Source organism: Hemicordylus capensis, chromosome 1, assembly GCF_027244095.1.
Source record: "Hemicordylus capensis ecotype Gifberg chromosome 1, rHemCap1.1.pri, whole genome shotgun sequence".
Classification (NCBI taxonomy): Eukaryota; Metazoa; Chordata; class Lepidosauria; order Squamata; family Cordylidae; genus Hemicordylus; species Hemicordylus capensis.
The window spans coordinates 237,461,822-237,486,974 of record NC_069657.1 but is presented as its reverse complement, the minus strand read 5'-3'; the positions used below and the strand labels follow the sequence as shown (position 1 = coordinate 237,486,974).

General features: G+C 43.9%; 1 protein-coding gene across 9 annotated transcripts in view; it reads left to right on the top strand.

The window, feature by feature from the left end:
* CPS1 (carbamoyl-phosphate synthase 1) overlaps positions 1-13,749 on the top strand; it is a 175,815-nt gene extending 162,066 nt beyond the window's left edge. For all 9 annotated transcript variants that reach the window (XM_053283405.1, XM_053283401.1, XM_053283406.1 and 6 more), the window contains 4 exons: positions 3,620-3,679; positions 9,586-9,698; positions 10,965-11,094; positions 13,290-13,749. In XM_053283405.1, coding sequence (XP_053139380.1) covers positions 3,620-3,679; positions 9,586-9,698; positions 10,965-11,094; positions 13,290-13,388 — 402 coding nt within the window. In that variant the 3' untranslated portion in view covers positions 13,389-13,749. The remainder of the gene's footprint in view (positions 1-3,619; positions 3,680-9,585; positions 9,699-10,964; positions 11,095-13,289) is intronic.
* The last annotated feature ends 11,404 nt before the right edge of the window (positions 13,750-25,153 follow it).

Sequence of the window (25,153 nt, the reverse complement as noted above, 5' to 3'; positions counted from 1 at the left end):
AGGATCACAGGACCTGCACTGCTGAGGGGAGGGAGGCAGCCGCAGTAGAGGGAGGGCAAGCGTTGGATGGACTCTGAGCTCCTCAACTCTTTTCCGTCTCCCACGGTATCCCCCAAACTGCACGGGCTAGGCATTTGTGTGGGCTGGTCATTTGACCCAGCGAATGAGCAGCCTTCATGGCTCAAGTTAAGGCCAAATTCCACATGCCTCAACTCAGGTGCGGGGGGAGTCAAACCTCTCCTAGGGCACCAGAACCCTAGGGCCATTATAAAACTCTGCCTAGCCATTTGCAGATGGACTCTGTTGCAGAAAGAGGCATCCAAGGAACCAATGTTTTTAGTTCTTTAAAAGTTCTTTAAAACAACTTTCTAGCCCTCATTAGGGGAAGGCAGCTAGTGGAGCCTCCTGGATTAAAACTGGACTGAATTGCTGCCCACTTTCCTTCCATATATCCTGCTGCCCCCATGGTATGCATATCTGTAGTTATTCATATCCTTCTTGGCTTTTACTCTCTTCGTCCTTGCTAAAAATTCCAGATGATTTTAAAACATTAAGTTCAGCCAGGGAGATTTATCGGTTAATCTCTGTACTAATTCTGGGTGTAGAACTGGGTTTCCCTTTCACCCTAATTACTTGGATTACTATTCAGGACTGCTCCATCCCAAATTCAGCTTAAAGCAAAAATGGCTTTGTATCCTGTGTTGGGTAAAACTGGTGACCAATGCAACAGGGTGAAAAACCCTCTGCTACGTTTAGTATTTAGTCAACTGGCAGAGTGCCATAAAAAATAAAAATCAGCTGTGGGCCTGAAACTGTGTTCATAGCCTAATTATATAATTGAATGAAAATCATGTTGAAGGAAATGAGAAAATCCATTTCAGAACTGAACTCTCTGATAGCTTGTAGTAAATAAGCATGCTTGTACTGCTTGCTTTTCCCTTTCCTTTCTTAGTAGCCAGGGTTTCTTGCACAGGTACTTTCAATCAGCTTTTACATCTGGGGCAGCTCAGATGAAGGTTGACAGCTGTAATTTCTTTTTGAAGAGAGCCTGTTTTCTGTGTCACAAGTGTTCAATACATGTTTGATAGAAGTTTATAATACTGTTGTGAAAGCCAACACCCCTGACTAGAAGGCACAGTGATGCCTGTCATGTTGGATATTTGTATTTTCCATTTAGTGTAGAGAACAGCAGTGGCTTTCCATGAAGTTCTTGCCAGTGTCAGTAGGCCTTGCAGCTATGAATTGACTCCTTTTTCATCACAAAGTCCTTGCTCTATCCTTCAGGATGATTCAATGTGACCTCCACCAGGATCAGAAGCATCCACAGTTCTTGCCAAGGGAATACATGGTCTTGTGAAATTCTGATTCTGTACTGGTCAGAAGTCAAGGGGGAAGTATTTCAGTATTCCCCAGAAATTTTGGGGAAGTATTTCCATATTTTAGTTTAAAATAAAATATGGAAATATTTCTCCAGTTGAAGGCCATCTGTCTTTTAACTGACCACTGCAAATTTGTTTAGTATTTACGCATTTGTTAAGTTTCTGTACTGCCCAAACCATGCCAAGCACACTTACCAGAATGCCTTGGGATGAATTCATAAGAACATAAGAACAGTCCAGCTGGATCAGGCCCAAGGCCTATCTAGGCCAGCATCCTGTTTCACACAATGGCCCACCAGATGCCTCCGAGAAGCCCACAGGCAGGGGATGAGGGCTTTCCCCCTCTCCTGCTGTTGCTCCCCTGCAACTGGTAGAGGCATCTTGCCTCTGAGGCTGGAAGTGGCCTATAGCCACCAGACTAGTAGCCATTGATAGACCTGTCCTCCATGACTTTGTCTAAGCCTCTTTAAAGCCATCCAAGCTAGTTGCCATCAGCACATCCTGTGGCAGAGAATTCCATAGGTTTATTATGCACTGTGTGAAAAAGTACTTCCTTTTGTTGGTCCAGAATTTCCCGACTTTCATTTCTATGGAATGATCCCTGATTCGAGTGTTGTGAGAGAAGGTTAAAAATTTATCTCTGTCCAATTCGCTGAACCCAAATTAGTTGTATCATGAAGTGGCAAGAAAACATATGTCCTGCAATCCAGATTGGTCTTAGCCAGAAGTTGTTGTGGAGGGCTATGATAGCAACCCTGCACCTTTGCCATCACCCCCTACCTGCCCGCCAACCAACCAACCAACCATTATGTGCCTTTCTACTACTGACACTTTCACTGGGGGTGGTGCAGCCATGCTGCAAGGATGAACATATCTGAAGTTGCTTTATACTGAGTCAGACCATTGATCCAGTAGCTCAGTATTGTTGTCCACAGTGATTAATAGCAGCTCTTGAGGGTTTCAGGCAGAGGTCTATTCCCAGCCCTACCTAAAGATGCCAGGGATAAAGCCTAGGGCCTTTTACAGGGAAAGCAAGTGCTCTTCCACTGGGCTACAGCTGCTCTTAGGCATTTGTGTGGGGTGGGGAGCCAGAAACTGGCAGTTGGATTCCTACTTCAAAGCTGGCCCTGGGGCATTCTGCATTGTTTTCATGGGGAAAGGATAACTCTTGAGTTGTCCCCCCCCCCTTCTGATATGAAATCCCCAACTCAATGAAGGAGACATTCCTAAGGTGACTTTATTTTCAGGTGGTAGATAGTTCTCTCTCTCTCTCTCTCTCTCTCTCTCTCTCTCTCTCTCTCTCTATATATATATATATATAGTGGTTTCCAATTCAGACTAGTTCATTTTCCAGACTCTTCGTTTTCAAAAGAATTAAGCTTTTAATTCTCAAAAATAGTGGAGAGTTAATGAGAATGTAGTGGGGGAAACCCAAGAGCGTGATCCTTTCCATACATTTCTATACATTTGTTTTGGTCAATGACCGTAAATAAAGTAACTAAACTAACTATACTTTCTATAAATTTATTTTGATGGTTTCTGCTAAATGTTTAGGAGCCAACTGAAGTGTTTGTTTTTTTAAAAAAAATCAGCACAACTCTCTATATTTGTATACCTGCCCTTACATACCTATTCCCCTCTCCTTCCTTTCTCTCCCCCCCCCCCACAAAGCTCTGGCAAAAAGCTGAATATAAAATCCTAAACTCTTCCAAAGGAGTGACCAATCAAAGCCCAAATTTCCAATTTGGGCACGTGTGCATAAATATACATATTAGTATATTCAAGCAGACTTGTGCAAACTGAAATTTTCATTCTGACTCCAAAATTTTGTTGTTCTGGTTGCTGACTTTAGCATTTTGTAGTCCAGTAATCCATACTCCCTGGCTGTAAACCGCTGAAAGGCAGTGTGCTGTGTTAAGACCCTTGGGAATCTGAGCTTATTGGTGAGATATGGACTTCAGTTTCATGGCAAACAGTACCTTTGAAGCTTGTTAATCTACAATAACTTGCCAGCTACAATAAAGCTCATGCCCTTTACAGCTTTCTGTGACATTCACTTTTAAGAAGAGGGAGATGTCCAAGACTAACACAGAGCTTTACTACATTCAATATAAGAGCAGAGCGTTATTGTACATTGTGAAATATCTACTCTGCAAACCCTGTCATGTTTGTGGAAATGGAATGTTGCTGCTCCCATGCCCCCATGGCTTTGATACCCACTTTCTTCAATTTTGTTTCAGCATTCCTTCCGTCCCAAATTCCTTGAGGAAGCAGAGCAGCTGCACAGTCATGGCTTTAAGGTACCTGGTTTTGTGCGTGAATGCTCAGATGTCATATGTGTTCTGGGAACAGGTACAAGCTAAAAAAATAAGCAGGGTGACCAATATTAGCAGTCTGACATTGGCAGACGTCAGCAACCCATGTGCTTTGTAACTTATCTTTTAACTACAAGAGAGATGTGCTACATGAAGACTCAGAAACAAGACATTGAGGTCATTCAGTCTCTTGAAGTCATTCAATCCAGGCTGAATCCAAGCAAGACGGAGGTACTCATTGTGGGAGGTCAAGACTTAGGAAGTGGTTTAGATCTGCCGGTTCTGGACAGGGTTATATTCCATCGGAAAGAGCAGGTACATAGTCTGGGAGTACTTCTGGACCCAAACCTCTCCCTGATTTCTTAGGTTGAGGCAGTGGCCAGGAGTGCTTTCTATCAGCTTCGGCTGATTCGCCAGCTACATCCATTTCTGGAGATAAGCGACCTTAAAACTACAACGCACTCTACATTGGGCTGCCTTTGTATGTATTTCAGAAGCTACAGTTAGTACAGAATGCAGCCGCCAGGTTGGTCTCCAGGGTTGTCCAAAGAGATCATATTACATCCATTTTAAAAGAATTACACTGGCTGCCAATAAGTTTCCAGGTGAAATACAAAGTGCTGATTATTACCTTTAAAGCCCTAAATGGCTTGGATCCGAGGTATTTAAGAGAGCACCTTCTTCTTCATCAACCCCACCACCTGTTAAGATCATCTGAGGAGGTCCTGTTGCGGTTGTCACCAGATCAGTTGGTGTCGACTCGAAGCTGGGTCTTTTCTAGAGTTGCCCCGGGACTCTGGAACATGCTTCCTAAATAAATTAGAGTTTCCCCTTCTCTGAATGTTTTTAAGAAGTACATACATACCTGTTTAGATACCTAAATACATTTACATTCCTAAGTACATACCTGTTTAGTCAGGCTTTTAGTTTATAGTTTTAAAGCTCTGGTTTTAGAGTTTTTATTGTATTTTTAATTGTTTTAATTATATACAGGTTTTAATTGGTTTTATATTGTGAACCACTCAGGGACTTTTTTGTATGGGGTGTTATATAAATGTAGTAATTCTTTTTTTTTTTTTTAACATAAAAATAAAATCCACACAGTCAAAAACTGTGTTCTACCCAGGTTTGGGAGCTATGTGTGCTCCGAATATTTGGTTGCATGGAAGCAAGGTGGGAGGCAAACCTGGGCAGAAGTGATTATGTGGAAGCAAGGAAGAAGGAAACCCTGGGTAGCTTTTCCTCCTACCTTGCTTCCACACAACTGGAAATTGGCAGCACGCATAGCTGCCAAACCTGGGTAGAACACAGTTCTTGATAGTGTGAATGACCTCATTATGTAGGAAATGTGGCTGATGTTGAAAGCAATGATCCCATATCTCCAACCCCTCTTCTATATAACATCAGATAAACTCAAATGTATAGTGGCATTGTGATTGTCCCTGCTACAGCTTCACTTCTTTGGCTGTCATTTGCAAGGGCAGGAAAGCTCACAATGCAAGCTGTGCTTTCAGGTTTACTAGATGTTACCAGGAGATAAAGGGCAGCTGTTTTCATGGGATAGCAGCCATCAAATCTCTGCAACATCTAGAGGCACTTCACACGATTAGTGTGAAGCGCCTTATCATGCTCTGTGGGTAGAGCGGGCTTAGCCCAGTCTCCTTGCAGACGATCAGGCCTGCAACCCTAGGCAGCCAGATTGGCCGTCCACACAACTACTGGCTCCATCGCAGCCCCTGGAAGTCTCAGGATGCCCTGCACATGCGTGGGGGCATTCTGGGGGGACCCCTGAGACCAGAAGGCTGCTTGTAACCTTCTGGTTGGGGGTCTACTTGTGCGTCACCATGTGCCACGGCAGCACACGAGGAGAAAAACAAGGTTAACGGAGCGCTCGCTCTGTTAACCTTGTTTAAGGGAAGGGGGATTTAGGCGGGCTAGGCACCTTGAAACCACAGGGCTCGCCCGCGGGTCCTGTGGTTCTGACAATCACTGGAAAGCGAGCTAGGCTCTCTTAGCCCACTTTCCAGTGATTGTGGGAACAGGCAACTAGTGTCAATGTCTTTTTTTTTTTAAAGTCCATGGTTTCTTCTGAACTGTAGTTGTTAGGGCTGTGTACATAAGCTGGTTATATGCTGGTTACATGTACATGAGCTGGTTACATGAGCTGATTAGATTTAGAACACTGAGTTCAAGTGAGGGCAGCATGAGTTCTTCCATGCTGCTTCTGTCTTGAATTTCAGGCATAGAAAAGGATACTATGGATAAACAGCTTGTATACTATGGCCATTTTTACATATGTACCCTACAGGGATGGCCTCCACTAGTGATCTGCCTGGACCAGTCCGGAGGCCATTCTACAGGCCTCCGGATCGGTCTGGACACGGGGCGGTTCGGTTCTGTTGGATTGGGGCGGGGGGGGGGGGGTTCCATTAAGGGCAGGGGAGGGTTTACTTACTCCTCCCGTGTTTTTCCAACTTCGGCGCCGTATTTTCTTTAGAAATCGGGCGGCAGGATGCCTCCATGCTGCCCCCTTCCCCGCTTGGCTCCTTTTCCTTTAGAAATCGGGCGGCAGGATACCTCCCTGCCGCCCCTTTCCCTGCTTGGCTGCAAAAGACTTAAAGAAGCCTTTTGCGTGCGTGTGTGCGTGCAAAAGGCTACATAAAGCCTTTTGCAGCCAAGCAGGGAAAGGGGCGGCAGGGAGGTATCCTGCCGCCCGGTTTCTAAAGCAAATACGGCGCCGGAGTTGGGAAAGCACGGGAGGAGTAAGTACACCCTCCCCCGCCTTTAATGGAACCCCCCACCCCAGTGCCGGACTGCACCTCCGCGGTTCCGTGCACACCCCTAGCCTCCACAGCAAAAAGCTACAGTCAAGGAGAAAAAAGCCCTTTGATGCAGCCTCAGAGTATCATTGTAGAAGAGGTGTGCCCCATTACTAGAGTGACAGAGAGATGGCTGAAAGCTGGCCCTAGGCAGGAATGGGCAAGGAATGGTGGCCCAGCTGCCAGGACAATGGCACCATGCTCACTGTTCCTGCAAGAAGGGGAGATCTTGTTTGAGTTCAAGGGAGCTTGCTTTAAAGAGGACAGAGTGGGTGATCAAGGAAGACTTACTTGGGACTCAGCTGGAATTGGAAAAGAGGAGCTTGAGCCTGAGGAGACAGGCCCAGGGAGTGGAAATTTTAACTGAGTAATTCATTTGAGGCCATAACCACCACCCAAAGAGCTTGTTCCACTGCACTGAGTCCTGCACTCCTTTACAGCTAAATACAAAATTCAATATGTATACAAAATAGTGGCAGCATGAGTTAACAGTAGGGATGTGTGAATTGATTCAGGCACAAATCAATTTGTACCCGGATCTAGCTGATTTATGTGATTTGTAGATAAAACAAATCGTCCTTGTAGTCAGTTGGCTAGATTCGGGTCAAAATTGAATTATGCTTGATTCGATTCGAATTGATTCATGATTCGGATCCCACCTTTTAATTCCCCCAGATTCCCAGCTTTCTTTCTTTTTTTTTTTAAAAAAGCTAAGCTCTAGCTGTTATAGAAGTGGAGTTATGGAGCAAAATGTGTGGTCACTATTTTTCAAGTGTTTGGATTCCTTGCTGTATAATAACTTTTCTTCAATGAAGCCATATGAGGATTAATTACACATCTTCTTCTATTCATTTTGACTGTCTTTGGACAGTGTCAACTGTCATGTGCCAACTACACCCCACTCCCACCTGCAAGGCAGTGGGGTACTACTCAGTTTTATGTTCTAGGAATTTTTTCAAGTGTTTAGACTCTCTGGTGTCTAATAACCTTTCCTCATAATGAATATTTGTTATACAGCAAAGAATCCAAACACTTGAAAAACAATGACCACACATTTTGCTCCATAACTCCACTTCTACAAGGGCTAGAGCTTAGGGTTTGGTTTTGTTTTTTAATGAAAGATGGGGGTCCATGTTAGGGTTAGGATAGGGTGACTTAGAATCTCATGATTTCCTATGGCAGAAATATGCAAAATCAGTAAAAACTAAAAAAAAATCATTAAAAATCAACCAAGTGCCCCAGTGCCGTAAAATTTGGTTGGTAGGTGGCACCCATGGAGAACTATCCACCACCCAAATTTGGGGCCCCTAGGACCTTGATAAGTGGCCTGAATTGATCCAAATCCAAATCAAATCAAATACAAATCGAATCTGGGGTGAGGGTGGGGGTAGATTTGGACACAAAACAAATCAGGGGTGATTTAATTTGGGCACAAATCGAATTTTAAAAAATCAATTTGTGCACATCTCTAGTTAACAGACAGAAGCACATGGGATCAATATACAGGAAAAGTGGGCCGATCCAAACCTCTGATCTGCTGTGTGAGCAGGTTCAAGTACCTAGGGTGACCTGATTTGCCCAAAGCTCTGTGCACAGCTCTGTAAATACAACCGTAGTAAGCAATATATGGGCCACATATATAAACAATATATGGGCCACATATATCCCCCTGCACACCTGTTGGTAAGCCACAGAGTTGTGGAGATGTGCTGGAAAACTTGTTTGTGTTTAGCAAATGAACACAGCTTTTACTGACTCCCTTGAATTCTAGCTTTTGGATATGTAGTTATCCACTATTGGATATGCAGTTATAATCATGATGTAATTAATGGGATATAAGATAGAAGAACTATTTCCTGGGTTCTGTAGTCACCTCTTCTCCTTCATTTACTCCTGTAAGCAGAACTTTGAAAATGCAGATTTCTAGTGATTAAGTTCTTTCTTCAGAACAATCAATAGTTTATTTTCACCTGTAAAGACCATTATATATCAGCCATTGTACTGCCAGCTGGTAGATGTTACCCACTGAGACCTCCTGTTTTCCTACCCATGTTCTGGGCTTCAAACTGAGACTGTGTGTGCCAAAGATACCTGAAAGTGTTTGTTTAGAATAAAGAGCCATAATTGGTTCTTTAGACCCACCTGTCATAGTTTGGCATGCTGATAATGGTCTAGAGACCTAGGGGACAAGGCCTTTTCCTCCCCCAGATGCTCTTTCTGCCTTCTTTCCTGCTGGATGATGCTGGCAGAAGAAGATGCAGCCAGGTTTACAGGAGTCATTTGTCTCATGGAGAATCATGGCAACCATGCCAGACCTCAGAAGCATGAATTGCTTGTCTCCTAATTTGTTAATCAAGTGACCATTGTGTGATCAAGAGGTAGAAGGCAGTTAGCAAGAGATGTGTGGTGTTCCGCTGTTTAATTCAGCTTCTTTAAGGTTAGATCCAAGACTATGCTGGAATAGTTGGTGTTCTCACATCACTTTACCACTTAGTCCTAGGCCGGCTCATATGAGAGGAGTTTTCACAGGCCTTCTGGCTTATTATGAATAGGGCCTGCCCTATGGCTTTCTCTGTTTCTAGGAGCTTGCTAAAGTCCCATAAGCTCTGCTTATAATGTTTTTAAAAATTGAATACAACAAAATAAACCAATAGCTGTCATTGCCCCATTTGTATCATAGATTTCTGAATCAGCAGGAACTGAATTCCATCTTTAGGGACTCGTTGAAACTCAGTTTCCCCCAGTTTATGGTCCATATCCTGAAACTTTACACACAGTTCTAATTACTACTGGAAAAGAGAAAACTCTGCCAGATCAGCTCAGATCTGACACCCCTTGCCCCATTTGAAGAAGAGGAAAAATTAAAAATACAAGTTTAAGAAGCAGCTTGTTGTTCACATATATGTACACAAATTTATTGAACCAGATCCTTTTAATTAAAGTCAATAGGAAGCATTCCACTGGTTTTAGTCAGAATTGGGGTCAGCCGCATCTGGAACAATTCACTGTTAAAGGGAGAGTTTTATTACTTATGATGAGTTATTTAACTACATAACTTTTTTTCTGTTGCAGCTGTATGCTACAGAAGCAACTTCTCACTGGCTAAATGCCAACGGGATACCTGCATCTGCTGTTGCATGGCCATCCCAGGAAAGCAGGAACCCTGCACACCTTCCAGTCAGACAGTAAGACTTTCAACAAACTGTGACAGAATTATCACCTCGAGCATCTGATATGTTTTGTGTTAGATCTTTTTTCCCACTTGCATCTGTTTGATGAAAACTAACTTCTGTTGGTTGTCTACAAGTTGGTTCTGCTGATTCTTCAGCTGGGTCACTTGCCAACTCAGGCGAGTAAGTATTCTGTGTGAACTTGTATGAAAAGTGCAGCACTGGAAGAGCAAACGCATGGCTCCTTTTCTTCTTTGCAACTTGTGATTTGCCTGTTCGTGGATTCCACGAACTGTTTGCGCGTGCATGCGTGTGTGGCCACGCGCACATCACGGAGACATGATGCGTGTGCGCGATGTGTGCACGCGCAAAAGGCTTCCTGAAGCCTTTTGCAGCGGAGCGGGGGAAGGGGCTGCAGGGAGGTATCCTGCTTCCCCAATTGCTGACTAAAATACGTGCACCGGAGGGGGGAAAGTGGTGGGAGGGGTAAATACACCCTCCCCCCACCCTTACAGGAACCCCCACCCCAGTGCCGGACCGCAGCTCCGCAGTTCCATGCACACCTCTATCATGGAAACGAATGGCCAATCTTGTGTGATTTCCTTCTTCCAAAACTTGTGTAAGCTGCTACTTCCTAAGTGAGCCAGTTGAAATATCATCTGAACCAGCTCTAATTCATGGGAAGCATTTGTCATTTTAGAGGACTGCATCTTGTCTACTGCAGTGGGCAGATATTTTTAATTATCTGGTATGTATTAGAGATAAACATTGTGTGGGATCCTGTTTGATGAAAGCCATAAATAAAGTCTGACTGGGTGGGATCAGAACCTGCAGAGACCTGGAATGCCTGTAGCTCCTGTTGACTTTGCTGGAATTTTAACTTCTTCCTTTCCTTGATGCTCTGATTTGTATCTGCGCCCTGATCCTCTGGATTATCTTAGCTTAAGCTGCTGCTGTGCAAGTAGTGTATGTAGCTGAAGCACAATCCTGTGCCGTGCAGAATATGAGCCAATGAGTTCAGTACATCTTTAATATACTTTAACTCACTGCTGTGCTTGTATCTCATACTGTTTGCTTTTAAGTTTGCATTTCTTGATCAGGATTGTGAGCTGGTAGCTTCAAGGTGCTTTAATGCCTTTGGACCTAACTTTAGAAAGTTAGGAAATTACCTACTGAGTACAAAGAACTGTGCTGATGGAATATTGAAAAAAAGTTATTCTTGATTTTTCTGGGCTTTTCTTTTCCCGTTTTTACACTAACCTCTTGTGTGTTGCATTTTAGGCTCATGAAAGATGGGAGCATAGACTTGGTAATTAACCTCTCCAATAACAACACAAGGTTTGTCCATGACAATTATCTGATCCGCAGGACAGCTGTCGACAGTGGAGTCTCTCTCCTTACTAATTTGCAGGTATTTCTCACAGTAGCACCAAATCAGTTTTCGCATGTCTGAGGTTAAGGCCCATTTTAAAGCCCTAATTAATGTTTGACAGCAGCTATTTTAAACCACAGCAAAGTCACTGATTTAGGAAGTTTTCTGTCATCTCGCTTGGACTTCATAACCAATTCCCTTCTCTGACATCACTGTTACAGCTCTAAGGCAGATCCTTTAATGCAAGCAGGATTTCTGGTTTCAGCAACATCACTTATGTGAGAACTAGTGTAATGTAGTGGCTAATAGGATGAACCATGATGCAGGAAGCTGCTAGTTCAAATCTTTTGTCTACCAGAATCTCACTAGGGGGATTTAGGCAAGCCTCTCTCTATGAGTCTCAGCCTCCCATCTGGAAAGTGGGGATAACAACACTAATAGGGATGAGATGTGTGACCCCCTTTGCAAATGGCAGCACTAGGGGGCCATTTGGGGTTTTGTTTTTTTTTAAGTGGGAATGAAATTCACACTGCAAGCAGCACTCCTCCAAGCACCTGTTTTTTTATTTCTTTCTTTCCTCAGAAGCCCCTCTCAGAGCAACACAAACACTTGCAGGGCTTCTGGGAGAAAAAAAGTGATGGCTGCCAGCCTGCAGCTTCTGGGAGAAGCATGTAGGGCCACCATTTCTCCCCAGAAGCCATCTTGGAATGATGCTACATGGCAATATATCATAAATCCCAGGGCATAATTCTGGGGAAAACAAAATGGCGGCCAGGCACAACCTGTCACAGATGTAAGTTTTGGGCTGTATAAAAATATGTTTAAATAAATAAATAAATTAAATAAGACCCTAGCACTTAGATTACTATCATCATCCTACCCGAGGCAAGACCAATAAAAAAAACCAGTTTAAAGAAAGAATAAAAGGATAGTATTAGACAGCAGTAACCCCCTCCTCAAAATTGAGAATCTTACATCCTCGGCATCACTGAACAGCTCCCCCCACATTTTTGCTGTCTACAAATGGGGTGGTGGACATCAGAAAGCTGTTCACTATCCCAGACACAGTGGGGACTGAAAGCATATTTTACCACCGATATGGACCCCATGTGATCACCAGATTTGATAATCAAAGTTGTGGCCAGCTAACAGTAAGAGTACATCATTACATACACATAATATGTACATGATATACAGAATCTGAAAAGAAGATGTAATATTTATGTAAAAATACGTCCTGCTTAAAGAAAAAGAGCAATACATAAAAGAGTGGAAAATATTGATTACTTTCAAAACATTTTTATTGTTATCAATGAAACAATGGACAACCTGTTTACCACACTTCACTTGTGGGCAGATTGGTTGGCTAGAAGATGAGAAAAGGAAGAATTTGAGGATGGTAATGCAGCTCTTTGGATTCATCTATAGCTGCATCTCCCCCTCTCTTCCACTGGCCATTATCCACTTATGTCACACTTGAACTTACGTATTGGGGGAGGAATTTGCTTAGATATATAGTTGTTATGCATTCTGTATTTTGCCTCACCTATGACCTGTCTTCCCCTTTCTTTGTCCAGGTGAACCTTTTGGGGAACAGGAATATGTCTCCCTGTTATACTATTTGATTAAACTTCATCTGAGCCCTTAAAATAGGTTGACTGTACAGCAAATAAGGTTCCCCACCCCCCATTCTCAGCCTTAATTATTGGGCTATAAATCTAAATAAGAAAGAATTATGTTTTGCATCAACAATGAAATAACTCTTGAGCTGTTTTTTAAATTGAGAAATCTGCATTAAATCTCTTATAAATAAGCTCTAGATACCGTGACCAACATCCCAACTAACAAAGTGCCAGTGTTTTGTGAGATGTGCTGGTGTTGCAGATGAATTCCCAATTAACACTGTGCCAGTACTTGTGTGTGCATGTTGTCCAGAAGTCCTCTGTGCCATCCTAAAATATGACCCTAAGGGTTGCATAGCCTTCAGGGACATATTTTCAATGGACTTCTGCGGGAAGGGGAAATGATTGAAATTCACACACAAACACACACATGCACACACGCCAATGCTGAGTTAGTCGATCCTGTCTGCAGCACTGGTAGGTCTCATGGAGCACTGGCACTCAATTGGTTCAGATGTCAGCCAGTGTCTCTAGATCTCCCCAACACGTTTCATTAAATTCATCCTTTAGAAATGTTTGGAAACATGCAACTCATTAGTTTTCTGGTTTCAGGTGGCAAAACTCTTTACTGAGGCTATCAAGCACTCTGGAAAATTGGACTATAAAAGCCTCTTCCATTACAGGCGATTCAATGCCAGCACTGCAACATAGAACAGCTCACTGGCATGTCCTCCTACTACTGAAGTGAGAATTCCATTCCTGACTGACATGTCTACCCCATTCTGTACATCGTAACTCCAGTGAATGTCTTTGCATCAAGTTTTTTATCGCCATCTTCTGCTTTAGTGATATCACTACACTTTTGTAACCCCTGCATGTTCCAAATGACAGATTGTTGAAAATTGTGTGTCTTTTTGCAGAAGTCTTCTGTGTGCTTACTTGGAAGTGTCTCATTGATTTCAGTAGGACTTACTTCTGAGTACACATGCATAGAATCAGTAGTAGGATGGAAACCCAAAGAATTCTGAAATACTTAAAATGTGAACAAATTAAAAAAAAGTACCTGTTCTAATATTTGGAGTTGTTTCAGAGCATTTAAATCATACATTTTATTTTCACAAGTAGTCACTCCCCACCCCCAAAATGAGGTTAATATTGATGGAATTGTTCCAAGACCAAGTTATAAAAAATGGGATATCTTGAGATATAACAATATTGCACTACATTTTAACAAACATGCCAACTTGCCTATTTCACCTCCTAGTCCCAGGGCATTGTCTGAGGGCACAATATGGCCGTCTTGCTGAAGTTAATAAGTTCTAGGTCTGCACGGTGGCTGAATGATTGGCTGCCTGAAAATCCCATGTGTGCTGCTATAAGTTCCATGATGGAAGAAAGGCAGGATATAAATGTAATAAATAAATGACTAGCCGACCCCGCACAGAGCATCTGTGCACTCTTTGGGGCCGATGGTTACCTATCCCCCCCTTCTGCCCCAGTCTCTGCTTCTGGGCCCAGCCACCTCTCCTCCCCACTGCCACTTCTGCCCCTCCCACTTTCTTTCCCCCCTCCTGGGCCTTACCTCCGCGGCCGGGCCGGGCCCGCCACCTCTGGCCTCCACAGCCGGGCCGCCACCACGGCAACCAATCCTCCTGGGTGCGCCTCAGCCAATCAGGTGTGTCCGCCGCCCAGCCAATCAGCTGGGCACTGGGACGCACATTCCAAGGTACACCCAGGAGAATTAATATAATAGATAGATAGTTTGCTAGGAAATATTGACATCCTTCAGAGAGAAGTGGGGGGAAGGCTTCAATAGTCCATCTTTTGCTTTTCTTTAAGACTCATATCTTCCTTCCAGAAGTGATACATTTAGAGAATACATATAGTCAAGGCCACATTTAACTGTCTTGTACTCTTAATCTATTTTCTTTCTACCACCACAGCTCATTCTGAAGAATTTCCTGCCCTCTCTTTTACAGTAATCAGCTTTCTCTTGCTTGATTTACCTCAGCGATATCACAGTCACTTGCTACTGAATATGATGAATGTGACAGGAACACTTTCAAGTAAAGAGAACAGCAATTCACAGCTTTCTGGTGACAGCAATAATGCAGCTTCTTTTTGTTTGTTCTTCATCCTGAATTGGCCCACCGTCTTCTTTTACAACCTTTGAGGCCAGTTCCCACTTTGCCTTATGTGATGCAGGAGTGCCTCCATGAATCATTCTCATGTTTAAAATAGATTCATGTGGAAAGGTTTGTTCCTCATGACAGCCTCACAAAAATTCTGTGTTATGTCAGGGTTCAGGGTGTAAGTACCCTGTGTATTCTACAAAGATAGTAACATGTTTTAAACCCCATGTGACAGTTTTTCCATAAGGGTGACTTGTGAGTGCAATTTCAAGTCATAATTGTGTCTTAATTTCTGCAGGTTTTATCACAGGGACCTATTTTCAATGCCAGCACTTGGCCCTAGAATATATGAATTCATGCTATAGCGCTCTTAAGTGCATGCAGAGTGCCTTCCTATCACTACCAAAGACCTACAACCAGTCCCAACACACCTGAGATTAGGGGTAAGGGTTAGATTCTCCATGAACCATTTTTGTGAGCAGTCAGCTACTGAAGAGAAGGGGGGAAATACGCTCCATCCTCATATTTTTCCCCCCTTGTAGGTGGATATGGGGGAGAAGGCAGTGTGGGGAGGGCAATCTTGCTCAGAAAAGGGGCAGGAGGGTGACAGGTTAAGCACTCTCTGCCACTGTTCTGATTAAGTTCACAGGGCCCCAATAGCTCTATTTAATTGTTTGCTTCCCAAAGGCAGGAGACAGATTGCAAGTCTTCTGTTTTGTGTCTGATTTGCCCCTAGTATCACAGGCTGTCCCTATTCACTTAAGTTTTTAAAATCTGACCCAAACTGAAAATCTAATAGACAAGAAGCTATTGCTAGAGTGGGCAACATTTTCTGTCTCCTGGTGAAGCACACATGCTCAATATGTGTTGGGGCTCTAATTTGGGTTTTCTTAATCTGTCGGATTCAGTTGCTGTTTTTCACTATTTAGGAGGCTCATACTAGAGGCTGAGGATCCATGTTGGAGTGAGTGTGTGCACGTGCACATATCTATCCATCTCCTATATATATCCTATAATGATACCCAATTATGGCTAAAATCCTACATATACATACATAGGATAAAGCGCCATATAGTCAGGGTTGGACCACCAATGAAATAAAATGAGGCAGCAGCCTTAGGTGGCAGATTAGATGAAGTGAAGCAGCCACAGTCCTGACTCTCACCCTGCCTCCCCTACCACTGTTAATCTCCCCATTTTCCATGCCTTTTGAAAAGGTAGGAAATGCAGCAGCAGCAAATGTGAGTCCACACATTCTGATGCTCAGTTTCCCGCCCCCTGTCCTTTCAAAAGGCAGGGAGAGCAGAAGAACAGTAACTGAGAAAAGGAACGGTAGTAATTTTTGCTACTGCTACCACCAGCTAGGATTCCGAAGTGTAGGAGAGGCCAGGGGGAAGGGAGTGGGAGGAAGAAACAGCCAGATGAAGGGAATTCTTTTGTGGCATTCGTCACATGCCATGGGGAAAAGTAAAGGGCTGCGTGTTGGAAGGAATGGAGCTCTGGGTTGTAGTGGGAGAAGGTAAAGGGTTTGTGTCGGTGTGGGGTGTGGAATTCTTCTGTGGTGTACACATAACAAGTATGGGGATGGGAGAAGAGTTAGCAGCTTATCAAGTCATCTCAGGCACTGGTGAGTTTTAGACTGGGCTTGCAAGAGGAGATTCACCTGGAACATAGGCAGCTGCCATATACTGAGTCAGACCGTTGGTCCATCGAGCTCAGTATTGTTTTCACAGACTGGCAGCGGTTTCTCCAAGGTTGCAGGCAGGAATCTCTCTCAGCCCTATCTTGGAGAAGCCAGAGAGGGAACTTGAAACCTTCTGCTCTTCCCAGAACAGTTCCATCCCCTGAAGGGAATATCTTACAGTGCCCACACGTCTAGTCTCCCATTCATATGCAACCAGGGCAGACCCTGCTTAGCTAAGGGGACAAGTCATGCTTACTACCACAAGATCAGCTCTCCTCAGACCTCCTCTTCTGTCTCTGTCTTTCAGACCTGTGTCTGAGTTGTACAGTTTCAGACTGCAAGTAGGGTCTCACAAGATGGAATACATCCCTGAAAAAAAACAGTCTAAAGAGAGTATGTCAGAGAGAAGAATAGGTTAGAACTCCCCAGCATGCTATTTTTTATTTTTATTTTTATGTGGAGGAACTTTTTTTGCATGGAGGAACTTAATCATATGAACTCCCACCTGCAGTGATACAGCCCAGACACAGACTTCCCACGTCAGTGGAAGATAGACCTTAGTGGCTTTTATTTGTGAATAACCACACAAAGAATTTGGCTATAAGTGCTGGTGGAACCTTGGAATTCTTCCTCAGGCTCTCAATTCTTACATTAAAGTGGTAGCCTTGTCTATGCCTAACTTAACTGAGCTTTTCATAGTAACAGGGACTTCAGATGCTATAAGCACTATGGCATACCTTTTCCATCTGCCAAATACATAGAGATGCTTCCTTAACTTTATTTCAACATTTCTTCTTAAATTGTTTGTCCCACCTAACTTCATGTGTGGGAAGAAAAAGAGTGGAGAGCCCAGCTCTGACTGCACGTTCATTTACCTCAGCAGCTGCAGGTACTTGAACCACAGTTTCTGTAGTGTCCATAGCCTCTCATACAATGAAGGAGGAAATTAGCTGAGAAATAAACTAGGATTGAATGCACACTAAATGCTTGCTAATTGCATACCAGTATTTCCATTTTGCTGTGAGTGCCAAGCTTCCCGCAGGCACAGGTGCTCTCAATGCACCATCCATATGCAATCACCCCTTTAATTACACACTACACCAAAGGCTCTCAGACGGCAAAGATCATTCTGCTCACTGTGGCCATCTCTGTGTTGTTGTTTTTTGTTCTGACTATACAAAAAAGCGTTGTTCTTCCCGACAGACACCCCCACCCCATGCCACACAATGCAATACAGTTTTTGGAAATGTTCACTTCTATTTTGAAAAGAGACATTGGTTACTAAGAAAAAGAGTACACTCCTCCTCTTCTTCCTCTGCGTGTGGTCTCTGATTGTATCTGCATTCCATGATCATCTTATGCACAAGGCAGGATAGAAACATTCTGGGAGAAGACTTCAAGTACCTGCAGCTGTTGAGATCAATGCAAATTTCAAGAACCATTCCCCTCACGGCACCCTTCAGATTCCCCTCATTGCACCTTTGTTTCTCCCATGATAAACTTCATTTTGCTTTTTATTATTATTTAACATGCGGACCTTGGTGTAAATAGGATAAGAGAGTTGGAAACTGCCATGGACATTTGCTAAGCTCCAGAGCACCAGTCCAATTGTTCACTGATTTAATAGAGGTGAAGAGTAATGAGTAACAAAGGCAACATAAAGCAGATATTTTACTTGCTTCACCCATGTAACACGTGTGAATCTTATAGCATGGAGAGAGAATAGGACAGTTGTCCGAAATTGTCTTTCACGTCTGAAACTGTTGAACTTACTACATGAGAACACTTCTCTGAACAGTCAGTGACAAATCAATCCTCTAAATGCAGGGCCAAGGCAACTTCTCCATACCCAAACAATCACTGATAGGCAAATTGAGCTTCTTTTGATCAGTCTCCCCTCCCCCATGTTATTGTTTTGGCAGCCGAGACATTCTCTAGTGGCATGAACTAACAAGTGCATGCACATATCTCACTCCTGGAGGGAGACAAGGGATGTTCTGACCACTGGCCATTTCCTCACAAGCATAGGGGGTTCCTGAAATTTGTGGAGATTCCTTCTTAACCTGCCTACCCTTCCCAATTTGGTACAGTCGGTGGAAGATGCAGCAACCACATGTAGAAAGTAGAAGTTACAAACAGATACTAGAAAACTGTTTGATTAAACCATAGGTTATTTAAAAAAAAATTAAGATGAAAAGACATTTGCAATGGGCAACACCCAAACTAGTCTCTTTGAAATTAATGGGACATATACTAATCGTGATTAACTTGTCTCATTGATGTCAATTGTGCTTAGTCATTATTAACTAGTCTGGATGTTGCCTAATAACAGCAACAGTGTAAGAAGTCAATTGTCATAAAACCCAATCAGGTATGCACTAAAAATGGTGTTTGCACGTTTACACCTATGGAGTCAAAGGAGGCAATGTTTCCCATCCATGGCATTTCTCATGCCTCTAGCTAGAAGAAGTTTAGTTGTTTGCAGATCTGCCTGTTCCAAACTGGTGTTATAGACATAACAGGGATTTGGGCAAGGCTCTCAGCAGAGAATCCAGACCTCACGGAGCTCCAAGGGATGGCAAACATTCAGACAGCTTCAGGGGAAGACTGTTAGAACTTTGCACCGAACAACCTCAGATGTTGCTTCAGCAACTTTCTGGCTTATTCAGTTCTGCCAGCAAGTTATACAGGCCATCAGCAAGTTAGGGTGGTTGGATCTCCCTAGGGAAACATTTTATGTCCTACAGAAGCCTTGCCCAATTTTTCTGGCATTGCCTCTGACAGCCGTAGGGCAGACCTGAACTCACTTGCCGGGCCCTCAGAGAATCCTCTGAGGGACAGAGCCGTGTTCTCAAATGGTGAAGGAGATGCTAGATCTGGCCCCTGGGGTTCACTTTGTGCAGGTGCCTTTGTTGGAGAGGTGCCCAGAGTCTGAGCCGAGGAGACTCCCCAATCAGTTTTCCCCACCCAAGTCTTCCACCTCATCTCCAAATTTAGTGTGTGTGTGTGTGTGTGTGTTTTCCATTCCAGGGGATATGTTGTTTAGACCAGTGGAGCTCTCCAACCATGAAGTTGCAAGACTGGTCCTCAGAGGGATCAGCCCTGCTCTGTGCAGCACAGAACAGGGCTGATCATGTGGGAGTGTGGATCACGCTCCCACCAGGCTTCGAAGGATCGTCTGGAGGAAAGGCAATGTTTGGGAATCCTTCCCCGCTGCTCACCTGGTTGTGAGAATGACCTCAATATCTAAGATTGTAAGGAGTTTCCCAAGATCTACTATCTTTAACTGGAAAGTGCTTCTACTGAATAGCAAGACAGTCAAAGGTATTCTGATTGGCTATTTTCAGCATCTATACATGGACACTAAAGTTTACAGAGAATCAGAAACATCCAGCCACCAGAAATGAAGGGGTGTGTGTGGATATCACTTCAGTTGAGAGTTGATAAAGACTGATGTCTCAATAGAGTGAAGAGTGGCAATTAGACTAATGTGTGACCAGGAATTCAATTGTAAATGATTGCATGGCTGTTTTATAGGACATCTGTTTAATCCAATAACTCTATCTGATGTTAAGATATATTCATGCTAAGTAATCTTTGACAGAAAAATAGTATTTCTCTCAAGTTACTTAAGTGAGATCTTCAACGAATTCTGTTTCACTGTCACTGAGAGCACTCTATTGATGATAATAGTTCAGTCTTTCATTGTCAAAGAGTCTATAATGAAAATTTGTCTTATAGGTACAGTAGTTGGGATTAATTTTTGCAAGCTAGCTTCTTGAGGGAGAACGTGTTTATTTTCCCCAATCCCACAGTATTATTACATAATATAATTATTAATACTGTGTTTCCTGGAGCCTTTCAAGAAATTCTTAAAATGTTAGAGGTGCTGGTTCAATGCATTCTCCTCATCAGAAGTAGCAAAACGAAATACCACATCTTCCATAAAAATATGCAGTTTGACAAAGGAGGAATGGGATAAAATATGTTCAAAGAACTAAACGGCACATTTCAAAATAAGTCACACACCAGTAGCGGTTTCAGATACTACGATGAGATAAGATATAAGTTCATTCGGTCATTGACCAGCAAAACTACGATGATGAAAATGTTAATTAATATGTTCTTCTGTCCATACAAGGATGTAAGCATTTATCTGCATAGACTTCCACATATATGTATATGAAATAGAGCAGTGATCTTCACTATTTTCCAAGCAGGGGTCACGTTGGCAAAACACATTCAGTGTGAGCCCATTCCCACTGTGCTGACCTCTGTGTCTTTTCTCAGGGCCAGGAGAGATGGAGCCCTCCCTCAAGAGCTCTAGGAGGAAAGTGCTGGGAAGGGGTCCACTTCCAAGCACTCCATGCATGCCTTCCAAGATGATGCAGGGACTCAAGAGGGGAGGGAGGCAGAGTTCCACCTACCTCCCCCCTGATGACTCTCATAGCCCTGCTGTGGGCAAGCCGTGTGCCCACACGACCCAAGTTGCCGGGAGCAGCGTGGAGGACTCTCTGTGTTGCTTCTGGCAGCATGGGTAAAGAGAGACTGGGACTCATTGTCTCAGCCTCCAAGAATCCCACAGTGCACCACGTGCTGATTCCCCCAGGGGACGGGTGCTCTAGGCCCTCATCTCGGTGTCAGCACAAGCTGCAGTCAGCTCGTGCTGACACATGATCCGGGGAGCCAGGTTAAGGGCTAAGGGTCGGGCTCTGCTGCTGGGTTTAGTGCCACAGCACCACTGGGATCCACGCAGATCCCGGCGGTTCTCAAGGGCTGTGAGAACAGCCTTATTGTATGATTCAGGTGTCAGTTTTGTGTATTCGGTGATTCTGCACACATGCAAAACAGCAATCTCTGATTTCATTGTTTGAAGAAGTAAGTTTCTAAGTCTTCCGGTGGCAAATATATGCTTGAAACGGTGTGATCAACGCCTGGTAAATGCCGAAGGGGGTTGCTAAATAAGGTTTTCAGGTGGGACTATGTTGCCTTGCCTAACCTCTTTCACCCTCCTTGCTTAGAAGCACAATAAATCATGCAAACTGGAATGCTGCAGGGGGAAAAACCTATGGGCCCCGTTCAAATGAACACAGCAAACTTTCAAACATGCAAAGAGGGTCAGAGACACACCAAGAGTGTGCCCATCCCAACATCACTGAATGACATCCCGGTGTGCTTTTGGGACATCCGTCAATTGTGTGTGGGGGCTGTTCTTAAAAGAGAAAAACGGCCTATAAATACTGAAATAAATTAACAACCTAATATAGCCTCAAATCACTACCAGGTGCCCCAGGATAAGCAGCCAAAGGCAGGAGGAAGATGAGCAAAAGAAGACACAAGACTACAACCAGATCTATCCACGTGTGAGGCCCTGGGCTAAGTTTGCTCTATGCAAACTGCAGAGGTGCAGGGGGACCCCCTCCAATTTGAGACTTTCTGATTTGATACCTAAGGCCTGGACGATGTATGCAACAGAATGAGGTAGGCATGAGGTGTCAGAGTTCTCAGGGGGTAGAACAGACATGAGGCTGCAGTTGACAGAATGAAGTTTTGAATGCTCAGCTACTTAATGTAGAGAACTACCACAGGAAACTGTCTTAGAAGCTCTCTTTCAACTGTGCTAGGTTTTACAAGCAGGGAGTTTTTATGCAGAGGAATGTTTAAAACAACACCTGCCATCCTCTTTACCACCTCAGAATTTTACTACCTCATTCTGCTGCATGTGTAACCAGGTCTCTGTTTTGCTCCTGCTGTTCTTTGCTGTGTCCCAGGCAGACGCCACAGACACCAATGAATGGTGAGCTGCAAGGCAACTGAGGCCTTAACTGAGAAGTTGCTTAAGCTTATTTCCAGCAGTGTTTGGCCAGATAATGTACAGAAAATATTATAGTCCTAGATTGTATGCATAGTTCCAGTACAAGTGAATTCTTTTATGGACACAAAATCCTCAACTAGAAGATCAGCCAGAATTCGCTAAAATACATCAATTACAGCAGAAATTCCTCTAATCACACAATTAAGCTGCTAAACTGCCCATAGGGGTTTGGATAAGAAGAATCCTTGGAAGGATCAAGAGGTAATATCCTGCAGTGAGAAATTAATAGATTAGACCTAGAGCAGATTTTCGACTTTTGGTATCTCAGACAGAAATGCATTTTAGATAAAAGAATGACAAAAATATTAGTTTGAAAGTCTGTGGGTGAATTTACAAAGCTGACACATAACATACAAAACAGACTCAGGGAAAATTCAGATGGCCAACTTACGTTACAGTTGTCCATGTGACCAAAGCTCAAGTCACTCATTGTGTTTGATGCATGTACAGTCTGTGCATAGTGTACACATGGAGGCATGTAGCTATAATGGAGAAGAAGGGAGGACAAATGGGTTGCTGATGTCCATGGGACTCCTGGAGCTTGCTGCCCCCAATCCCACCCCTATACTTTGACTCTTGAGTCACACATACATTGCAGTGCACCGCCATGCCTCCACACTGCCCTTCTGCCACCTCCAGGCATGGGGCCCATTCCCTGTTCCCTCTCATAGGGATTCCTAGCGGTTGTTGACTACAGCTCCCAGCATCCCCAGCTGCAATGGCCTTCGGCTGGGGATTATGGGAGTTGTAGTCAACAACCTCTGGGAATCTCTGTGAGAGGAAACACTGGGCCCATTGGCCTTCACAGCCCCCGCTGGCAGTCTGGTCACCTGTCAGCGCCATTGCTGCTTCCAGCCTCTCTTGACTGGCTGCAACATGGCTTAGTGACATCATGGCACTGACTTGTGCAGGTGCAGTGACGTCATTGGACCATAACACAGCATGGTGTGGCACAGGGAAGCAGAGCAGAGTATGAGCAGTGAGTGAGTAGCCGGTGCTAGCAGCAGAATCATTAAGAGGGGGCCACCCGCATCGTCACAACACCACTGTACACATGTACAGATTCATATACACAGACAGCTATTCATACATTATATTTAGAGCACATGCTGTAGTACAATTCCTATCTGTACCCTGCATGTGAGGGAGCTTGTTCATTTTCAAAACGAACACATGTACAATATGCCTGTGTGAAGCTTCGTCTCAAGCTGAATACTCCACACAGCCTCTTGGCACTGTGTGGGGAGGCAACTGTTCCCATTCAGGGGTGTAGCTATAATTGAGAAGATGGGTTCAAAGAACCCAGGGCCCCTAGCTCCTGAGGGTCCCCCAGCTCCACCCCTCCCTATTTCTTCATTATCTTCCACACTCCGAGGAGCCTCCAGAGAGAGGGGCAGACTCGGGCCACCTCTCCCCTAGCTATGCCCCGTTTCTATTGGTCACCTCTGTGCAGTACTGCGCTTTTCACAGCACTGGTGGAGTCCTCTAAGCGAAATAGAGTCCTCTCAAGTCCAGTGACACCTGGGAAAGTGCACACACAGCACTGGGAAGGGTAATCATCCCCATACGTTCCCTGTTCACACAAAAAATATGTACATGTGCAGACACCTGCAGACCTATATACAGACACCTGCAGACTTGCTTTGTCACTGGATAGCTTGGTTGTGAGGGTCAAGCTAGGTGGGGTATTGGAGATGCAGGGTCAGATCTCTTATCTATTTTTGTTCAAGTAGCTATATGTGTATCGGGGGGAGCAACTGGATCAGAACTGCAGCATTGAAGGGAGGGGGATTTAACCCCTCACCTGCACCATTACTATATTAAGGTATTGTACAAAGCTAAGCGTGCAATAGGTGAAATGATAGATATTGCCAATACTAGATTTTTGAACAATTACAGCACTACCAAATTAAGAACCTAAAACATAACTCCTCTCAAAATCATATTGTATATCCTGTTTCAATACTGAATGGAATCTATTTTTCTGCCCCTCCTCCCAAGTGTTTTCCCTTCCCTCAGTTATATAATATGTCATCTTAACTAATATTCACATATCCCATGTAATTCTTAGCTATTCATTAACTGATAACTGATTCAACAGTTACTGTAAATACATTGCTAGGTTTGCCTCTTTTCCTTGAATTAAACCTCTAGTTATTACCATCATGAACAGCACAGGACTAAGTGGAGTACCACAGTCTATGCCAGCGTTGTTCTTTATAAGGCCGCAGAGCCAGTGGTGCCCCCACCCCACCCCACCCCCGATCCTAAGCATGGCTCCCTGATGAATTGTTCATTAGGCCCATGTGAAGCTTTGGCCAGAGTTGACTACTCTGCCTAGTCTCCCCCTGGCATCATGGAGAGATGACCACTTTCACCATGCAGTGCTGTGCTTTGCCCAGTACTGCAATGAGTGGGAGCTCCTTTAAGGGAAACTGAGCCATCTTGGAAGCTACGCATGGAGTGCTGCGAAGTGTAGCCCTTCTCAGTGCCTTCCTTCTAGAGCTCTTAAGAGAGGGTTTCATCTCTCTTAAAGGGCCCTCCCAGAACTGAGAAAAGTGCAATACTGTATTGAAATGGCTCTCACATTGAAGGTGTTTTGCCAAAGTGGCCCCTGCTTGAAAAATAGTGAAGATCACTGGTCTAAGCCAAGTTTAGGAATAAAATTACTGTTACCGCTGTTAGAAGAGAGATTCACTCCCTGTGTTTCTCTTGTCTCTTGGTTAGGTATTTTCACCAGACACCAGTATCACGTTTCAAAAAAGGCTTTTTGTGTGTGTGTGCT